The sequence below is a fragment of the Nomascus leucogenys genome, chromosome 22a (assembly GCF_006542625.1).
Source record: "Nomascus leucogenys isolate Asia chromosome 22a, Asia_NLE_v1, whole genome shotgun sequence".
NCBI classification, from domain to species: Eukaryota; Metazoa; Chordata; class Mammalia; order Primates; family Hylobatidae; genus Nomascus; species Nomascus leucogenys.
In genome coordinates, this window is record NC_044402.1 from 52,215,142 (window position 1) to 52,224,076 (window position 8,935).

An 8,935-nucleotide genomic window follows, 5' to 3' on the forward strand; every position below is an offset into this window, starting at 1 on the left:
TAGCCGGGCGTGGTGGCAGGTGTCTATAATCCCAGCTACTTGGGAGGCTGAGGCAGGAGAATCACTCGAACCCAGGAGGCAGAGGTTGCAGTGAGCCAAGACTGCATCATCGCACTCCAGCCTGGGCGACAATAGCAAGACTTCGTCTCAAAAAAAAAAAAAAAAAAAGAAAAATGCAATTCTCTGGCCTGGCCCACACATATTATATCAGAAACTGCAGTTTAACCTCCCCCCACCCCTGGAGAATTCTGCTTTTTGAATCAGGACTTTCTCTTTTTCTGTCTCTCTGTCTTAAGTCTCAACATTGAGTAGCTGTGACTGTGGAATAGTCAGATGTGGGACACCCTTTCTTGCCAGGAAGTACCTGGCTCCTCAGTCAGCTTAGTCTGATTCTTGGCCTGTCCCAGGGAAAGAAATTCATGTTCTGGATTCTGAGCAATGCTCTCTTGTCCCAGGTGCCTGTTGGGCTCCTACTTATACCTGAAAACATAGCTTGAACATTGTCTCTTTTATGAACCTTCTCCTAGGTCAGAGAAGATGGTCTGCTTGTGAGTTTGCAAAGCATGTGTACATGTCCTGCCAACCATTTAGTGTTACAGTTTCCTTACTGATCTCTGCCTGAGCAAGACTGGGACAACCTTGAGCGCAAGGGGGGTTTGGTTCCTATTACCTCAGCCCCAGCTCCTTAAACGCAATGCCTGGCACGTGGTAGGTATTTGATAAATATTTATTCAATGAAGGAACTGCCTGCAATGGCCTGGTAGACAGGAAAGCGGAATGAAAGCAGGCCAAAAGTGGCTAGGAGAAGATTTTCTAAATCCCGATGCTGGGCACAGGGCCCCCTGAAGTTTGCTTTTGGAACCTTCCTATCTGTCTTGTTCTCCTCTCACCAGGCACATCCCTGCCCTCCAGAGCCCACCTAGTCACACACTACCTTTCAGGACTACCTTCCACATCAGCGAGGTGCAAACCCCACAATGACTTCTGCCGTGGCTCTCAATGCTGGGCTGCAACTCTGGGACCAATTTCAGTGAGAGTAAGGAGCTTATCCAATGAAAGTGTCACTAGGAGTGACAATGGCTGGCTTGAAGATTAGGGAAGTAGTGTTTACATTTCAAAAGAGAAGACTGCTCCACAAGGAATGTACAGTTTTGATATGTGCAGGGCTCAGGTCTTCAGGGGATAAATGAGTTCCTTTTCTCCTTCTAAATGCACCATCAACAGGAATTTCCTTCAGGATAAGTTGCAAAAGAACATTTGGGCTTTTTAATTAAAATTTTATTTTACATGTTTTTAAAATTCACAATAGATATTTTATCCTAAAATAAAGTAAAACTTGCTTAATTACAGAAAATATGAAAAGTATATAAAAGCAGGGTCTCACTCTGTCGTCCAGGCTGGAGTGCAGTGGTGCGATCATGGCTCACTGCAACCTCAAACTCCTGGTCTCACACGATCCTCCTGCCTCGCCTCCGAAAGCGCTAGTTTTACAGGTGTGAACCATAGCGCCAGCTCTTCCTGTCTTTCTTCAACACGTCCTCCCATCCTTCCCTCCTTTCTCCACTCTCTGCATTTGATCCCCAGTGTATTCCAGCCTCGAGGCCAACACACGTGACCACGTCTGCCTGGGGCAGGTGAAGGAAGGGACGCGAGGCGGCGCTGTCACCACATTCTGTGAGCCGCAGCGCTCTGGGTCCTGCTGGTCTAGTATCATTTCAGTGAACGTCACTCTAATTTTTTTTTTCTTTTTTTTTTTTTTGTGAGATGGAGTCTCGCTCTGTCGCCCAGGCTGGAGTGCAGTGGCGCGATCTCGGCTCACTGCAAGCTCCGCCTCCCGGGTTCACGCCATTCTCCTGCCTCAGCCTCCGAGTAGCTGGGACTACCAGCGCCTACCACCACACCCGGCTAATTTTTGTATTTTTAGTAGAGAAGGGGCTTCACCATGTTGGCCAAGCTGGTCTCGAACTCCTGACCTCAAGTGATCCGCCCGCCATGGCCTCCCAAAGTGCTGGGATTACAGGCGTGAGCCACCGCGCTCGGCTGTCACTGCAGACTTTGATGGGGGCCACACTCGGGGTATAAATTAGGATCCTCACTGAAAGGGCGGGACCATGGAGGCTTTTTCTTGGCCCCTTAGTTGTGGGTTTTCCTCTGGGCGGCGGAGCCAGTTTCCATCAGAACAGCCCAGAGGCGGGCGCTGCCTTCCTGGGGTGACGCAGCAGCAGGAAGAGTTTTCGGATCCTGGAATCCGTGGGCGGCCCATGGGAGGGGCTGAGGCTCATTTCCCTACTCACCTGTCTCCGAATCCGCCGCGTTGTTTCAAGCGAGTCAGATTCCAGATCGCGCCCCAGGCTGGACTCGGAATTCCTGCCCCGCGGGTCTGCATTTTCACAGCGGCAGGCGTGAGTTCCCCGCCGCTGGAGACCAGAAGCCTGAAGGCAGCTCCGCCCACCCCAGCCCACAGCGCCGTTATTCCGTTTCTATATCAGTAAACACTTGCCATTTTCCGTAGACCAGGGCGGGGTGACGGGTGATCCCAGTCCTCGCAGTGAACTCTGGGGCGCAGAATTCAAAACGCTTGCGGGCGCCGAGCGCAGCCCCGCCCTGGGTTATGTAAGCGACAGCGCTGGGCCGTTTGTCTTTCTTTTCCGGACCCCGCAGTGGCGCCTAAAGTCTGCAAGGAGGAAGTCGCCTCTGTGCTGAGTCCAGGAATCTAAGACGAGTGCTGAGGGAGAAAATGTAGTTGATGGGGCAGAGCAGAAGGGGCTGTAGGTGGGTTGGAGGGGGAGGGCTTTGAACAGAAGAACTGGGAGGCTTGGAGGGGAACCGGCAGCCAGGCCTGGACCCTGGGGAGTGACTCACCCGGAGCCGAAGACCATCTCGGCTTTCCCTAGCCCAGAAAGGGTGGGACTGGCTTTATTTCTGCCTGCCATCACCTCCAAATGCCGTGGAACAAACCTTACATATTATTATTGTTATTTATTTATGTATTTATTTTTTTTTTTTTGAGAGAGTCTTGCTCTGTCACCCAGAATGGAGTGCAGTGGCGCCATCTGGGCTCACTGCAACCTCCGTCTCCCGGGTTCAAGCAATTCTCCCTGCCTCAGCCTCCCAAGTAGCTGCGATTACAGGCACCCGCCACCATGCCCGGCTAATTTTTGTATTTTTAGTAGAGACGGGGTTTTGCCATATTGTCCAGGCTAGTCTCGAACTCCTGACCTCAGGTGATCCACCCGCCATGGCCTCCCAAAGTGCTGGGATTACAGGTGTGAGCCACCGCGCCTGGCCGGGAAATATCTCTTACAGAAATAAAGACAGTTGGCCAGGTGTGGTGGCTCACCTGTAATCCTAGCACTTTGGGAGGGTGAAGCAGGCAGATGGTTTGAGCCTAGGAGTTCAAGACCAGCCTGGGCAAAATGGTGAAACCCCTTCTCCACCAGAAATACAAAAAATTAGCCAGGTGAGGTGGCTCATGCCTGTAGTTCCAGCTACTCCGGAAGCTGAGGTGGGAGGATCACCTGAGCCTGGGGAGGTCGTGGCTGCAGTGAGCCATGATTGACCCGCAACTGCACTCCGCCTGGGCAACAGAGTGAGGCCCTGTGTCAAAAACTAAAAAGAAAGAAAGAAGAGAGAGAGAGAGAGAGAGGAAAGAAGGAAGGAAGGGAGGGAGGGAGGGAGTTGAGGTTCAGAATATCTAACAGTGTTTATTGCCATACTTCATTCAATGGACTATGGACTATTATGCAGTGATTTAAAAGTAGGAGTTTGGGCTCACACCTGTAATCTCAGCATTTGGGAGGCTGAGGTGGGCAGATCACTTGAGGTCAGGAGTTCGAAACAAGCCTGGTCAACATGGTGAAACCTCGTTTCTACTAAAAATACAAAAATTACCCTGGCATGGTGGCACACGCCTGTAATCTCAGTTACTTGGGAGGCTGAGGCAGGAGAATCACCTGAACTTGGGAGGTGGAGGTTACAGTGAGCTGAGATTGCACCACTGCACTCCAGCCTGGGGGACAAGAGCAAAACTCCGTCTCAAAAAAAAAAAAAAAAAGAAAGATATTTCCCACCTTGGATTGCTGGGTCAGGGGGTGGTGGGTATTTTCATTCATATATTGTCAGATTACTTTCACAAACAATGGAAACAGTTTCAGGTTCCTCAGCTTCTCACCTCCAAAATGCCCCTTTTCCTGTATCGTTAACAGTCCTCGATGTTCTGGCTAATCAACTGAGCGACTGTTTATAGATTTGCAGGCCATTTGGATTTACAATTAATCTTATTAATGAGGCTGAAATGTGAAGTTTATCTCAGCCTCAAGGAAGTAATTCAGCAAGGATCAGTGGTTTCACTTAACAGTCTGGCTCTGAGGCTGACTGTGGCCCTGTTATCCACGGTGAGCACCACGGGAATGCAGGCAAGGGCTGTGAGAGGCTTGGAACAAGGCTCCACCCAGGAGAGATCTGGGTGGGCGTTAGTGACCAGTAGAACCTAGGTGTCCTGGGCCAGTGCCCTTGGAGACTAGTCTTCTTCACCCTAGGCATCTTCCTTATTCTGGAATGAGCCTGCCCATCCCTCAGGAAGACTGAAAGGAATTTGGTCAGAAGAATATTATTGACTTTTGTCCAGACTTGATTTCAATAGAGTTCTGGGACCTGCCATATCCTATGGGTGGGCTCTATCCAGGTCCCCTTCCCTGAATTACCTGTCCGGTCCCCACTGACTGGGATGACACCTAATTTTACAACCTGCTGTAGCATCTTTGCTCCCACCGTGACAGCAAACTACTTGAGACTGGTGGCATCTTGGGAGGTGAATAGACTACTCAGAAGAGGTTGAGAGGTTGGGGCCCCCATGATGGGATTAGGGTCCTTTTAAGAAAAAGAAGAGACTGGAGCTCCCACTGTCTTCACCATGTGAGGATATGGCAGCTGTCTGCCAGGCAAGAAGAGGGCCCTCACCAGGAACTGAATCTGCTGGTTCCCTAATCTCAGACTTCCAGGGTCCAGAATTGTGAGAAAGAAATGTCTGTTGTTAACCAATCCATCTGCGGTGTTTTGTTATGGCAGCACAAGCTGACTAAACAAGCGCCAAAACCAAACCAGTAACTCCCACTTTCCAGTCTCGGACGCAGTATTAAGGAATTCTGGTCACATCGTTTATTCATCCATTTAACAAATATTTAGTAAGTGCTTCTGTGCTAGGCATTTTTCTAGGCCTGGTGATCATTTAATCAAAAGAGACTAACACCTGCTCCCTGATGCTTACAATCTGAAAGACAGACAATAAAGAAAAATATAGTAACAGTAGTGGATTATATGGATGTGTTCCAGCAATTGATTGCTGGGTAAAAAATAATCTTAATGCATAAAAATGCCAGGCATGGTGGCTCACGCCTGTGATTCCAGCACTTTGGGAGGCTGAGGTGGGCAGATCACAAGGTCATCAGCCTGGTCGGCATGATGAAACCCCGTTTCTACTAAAAATACAAAAATTAGCCAGGCGTGGTGGTAGGCGCCTGTAATCCCAGCTGCTCGGGAGGCTGAGGCAGGAGAATCGCTTGAAACCAGAAGGTGGAGGTTGCAGTGAGCCAAGATCACGCCACTGCACTCCAGCCTGGGTGACAGAGTGAGACTCCATCTCAAAAAAATATATAAATATATATATATGTATATATATAAACAACCTTTATATTATCTCTCATTCTGTGGGCTGATTGGGCTCAGCTGGGCAGCTCTTCTGCTCCATACAACATGGGCTGGGCCACCATCATCTGGAGCCCAGCTGGTCCAACACGTTCAAGAGGCTCCTGCACAGGGCTGCAGTTGGTGCTGGCTTGTTGGCTGGGAACTCACTGAGGCTGTGAACCAGGTGACTTGGTTTCTCCTCCACCTGCTCCTCCACGTGCCCTGGCTGCTTCTGGCTCTGCACCTGGGGTCCGGGTGTTTCAAGTGGCCAAGTCAGAACCACAAGGCATCTTATGCTGGAACCTCAGAAGTCAGGCAGCATTATGTTCCTCATGTTCTAGTCACCAAAGCAAGTCCCAGATCCAAAAAGAGGGGGATTCGCATCAGCTCTTGTTAGGGGATGGCAGGGTCATATTGCTAAAGAGCATGTGGGATGGGAGATATTGTTGAGGCCATCTTTGGAAAAGGACTTTTATAATTACAAAGTGATAGGTGATAAAAAGAAAAAATAGGCCAGGTGCGGTGGCTCACGCCTGTAACCCCAGCACTTTGGGAGACCGAGATGGGTAGATCACGAGGTCAAGAGATTGAGACCATCCTGACCAACATGGTGAAACTCTGTCTCTACTAAAAAATACAAAAATTAGCTGGGCGTGGTGGCGTGCACCTGTAGTCCCCGCTACCCTGGAGGCTGAGGCAGGAGAATTGCTTGAACCCAGGGGGTGGAGGTTGCAGCGAGCCGAGATCACACCACTGCCCTCCAGCCTGGTGACAGAGCAAGACTCCATCTCAAAAAAAAAAAAAAAAAAAGAAAAAGGAAAAGAAAATATAATGCAAGGTTGACAATCAATGCAAAGTAATAGAGGTGGCATTTTAAGTAGGGTGGTCAGGGTGGGCCTCATGAAGGTGCCATTTGAGCAGACTTGAAGAGGAGAGAAACTGAGACATGCAGGTATGTGCAAAGGAAGAACCTTCCAGAATCACCCTCATGTACACCTATGCTCTGTACATACCCAGGGCTCTGCACTGAGGCAGACCCTAAAGCTGCAGTGGGAATGGAGGTGGACACACTTATGGAAAGACATCTTTAAAGAATGTTGGGGACCCAGGTCTACACTTCCTGCTGTGGCTCTTACACGACCTGGAGTTGGGGAGGGAAAGGCACTGGCATGTAGAGGAAGACTAGGAGAGGAGGGGAGGCCAAAATGTGTCCCACCCTCACTCCACCTCTCTGCTCTCTCTCTCCTACATCAAGTGCCTCCCTCCCCAGGGCTTGTGGTCCCTGACAAGGAGGACCCTGAGGGCAACCACACCTTGCCATGCAGAGCACCTGGCTTCTCACCTGCCAATCTCACTCTGACCTGGCTGCAGGAAGGGAAGGAGCCAACCCTGGACTCAAGACTCAAGGGGACCAGAACCAGGGAGATGAGACATACCAGGGCTGGGCAGCTGTGGGGGTCCTTCCGGAGAGGAGCTGAGATACGCCTACCTGGAGGGGCCCCTGGGCCTGGAGGGGCTCCTCAGCGTGACTGGGTGAAGTGTTTTCAGAGGACCAGGGTTGAGGGTGGGGGCATCTCATCCAGACCTTGCCCGCATCTGCCCCAGCACCCAAGGGCCTCTCCTTCCTCCCTCCTCAATGAAAATGCTGGGGATGTCCTCAGTCACCCTCTGAGCACTCACACATCACCCCTTATTTGGAACTTTTTCTCACTCTAACGTCCTTCCTTCCTGCTGCACCTTCTGCCCCATCCCCAGGCTCTGGCCTCTCTCTCTCCTCATCTACCCTCTAGCAGGTAATGACTCACTTCCCACTGAGGAGCCAGATCTAGGTGAGAGTCTGGGCTCTCGGTGAGGTTGGGAAAAGGAAAAGGCTTATGGGCCAGGGGATGGGAGGGAGAATGGGCACAGCCAAAGCAGAAGTGGAAGGGTTGGGGGAGGCGATAAAGACAGATGTTTCCATATCACCATTTTTCTTTCATAGTCCAAGGGAGCTGCCCTTCCCCCAAGCCCAGGAAAGTGAAAAGAGAAGCAGGAACAGTGAAGTACTCCACAGGGAAGAAAAATCTTAGTGATCGCTCCTGCTGTCTCTTTCCTTTTGCCTATTCTGGCAAATTTTGTAAGTGAAATTTGTTACCAAGATGTGAAAATCTTATTATAAGAAAGTCTCTAAATATTTGAGAATAAAATTATCAATGTCTCAGCTCTGCAGGCTGAAAAAACGGAGGCTTTACAAAATAAAATCATGCTTGGAAAACTTCCTTCTCCTCTGAGGGATGTCAGAGGCTGCACTGAATAAGCTCTAAGGTGGTGCTGAAATGAGTCATTTATTTGCCTGTGTAAGCTCAGGCAGGTGTTGGAATTGAGGAAGTATAGGTAATGAAAAAGTAACCATGTCCTCGGGACATAGCGACTGGTGATGACCATACAATCAACACAATAAACTCTAGCATTCGCATTGTAGTCCAGCTCATTCAAGCAAAGCTATCTCCAATAGGGAGTTTACCCTGTACAGAACATGTGCATTTCCACCTCTTCTCAGACTGACCCTTTGCTCATCACAATAGCGAAAAAAAAAACACAGCCCTGGGTGGAGATTTCAGATGCTAATGAGTCATGAGATGTATGAACAAGCATGTACAGCTACTGCACATGTGCACCCAGAAGACCGCCCAGAACATGCTTGCTAGTAACACCTCTTCCCACCCACCTCCTGTGAATAATCATGTAAGACACCCATAAAGGGAGTTTCTGCAGCAATCATCAATGCTGTCTCATCCTTAGGAGCAGCCCACCCTGAATCCTCTCTCAGGGTGTACAGTTTATTTTGCACTTAACTTTCAAAATAATATTTTTCCTTTGTAATAAATTGCTTTGTACTTCATCTCCTTTGCTGCATGTTGCTTGTTTAAATTCTTTTAAATGAAGAAGTCAGGAACCACGGTATTACAACAGCTGTCAACATTTCCGGTGCCATGACTCAGAGGTTTGTCTGCTTCATTGGTTTCAGTTTCCCTTCACTCCTGGTGAGTACAATGGCAGCCCCAGACCCCTGGTTGACTATCACTGCTTTCCCCAGATCTATTAAGGTTTTGGGGGAGGACCTTTTAACTCACTCACATTCTTTGAGCAACTAATTTTGACTGCTTTCCATTTGGCTGCTGCTTTTACAATGTTTACAGTTAACTTATTTGGATGCAACGCCCTGATTATTCAGCCTTGGGACTTTTGCTGCTTCTGTTTCACTTTTTGT

General features: G+C 49.3%; 1 protein-coding gene across 1 annotated transcript; it reads left to right on the forward strand.

Annotated features, from left to right (window-relative positions):
• The first annotated feature begins 1,488 nt into the window (after positions 1 to 1,488).
• LOC100607730 lies at positions 1,489 to 8,566 on the forward strand. The gene is made up of 2 exons (XM_012503171.2): positions 1,489 to 2,400; positions 6,956 to 8,566. The coding sequence occupies exons 1-2, from the start codon at positions 2,112 to 2,114 to the stop codon at positions 7,399 to 7,401; spliced, it is 735 nt and encodes a 244-aa protein (XP_012358625.2). The 5' UTR covers positions 1,489 to 2,111; the 3' UTR covers positions 7,402 to 8,566.
• Positions 8,567 to 8,935: the final 369 nt, after the last annotated feature.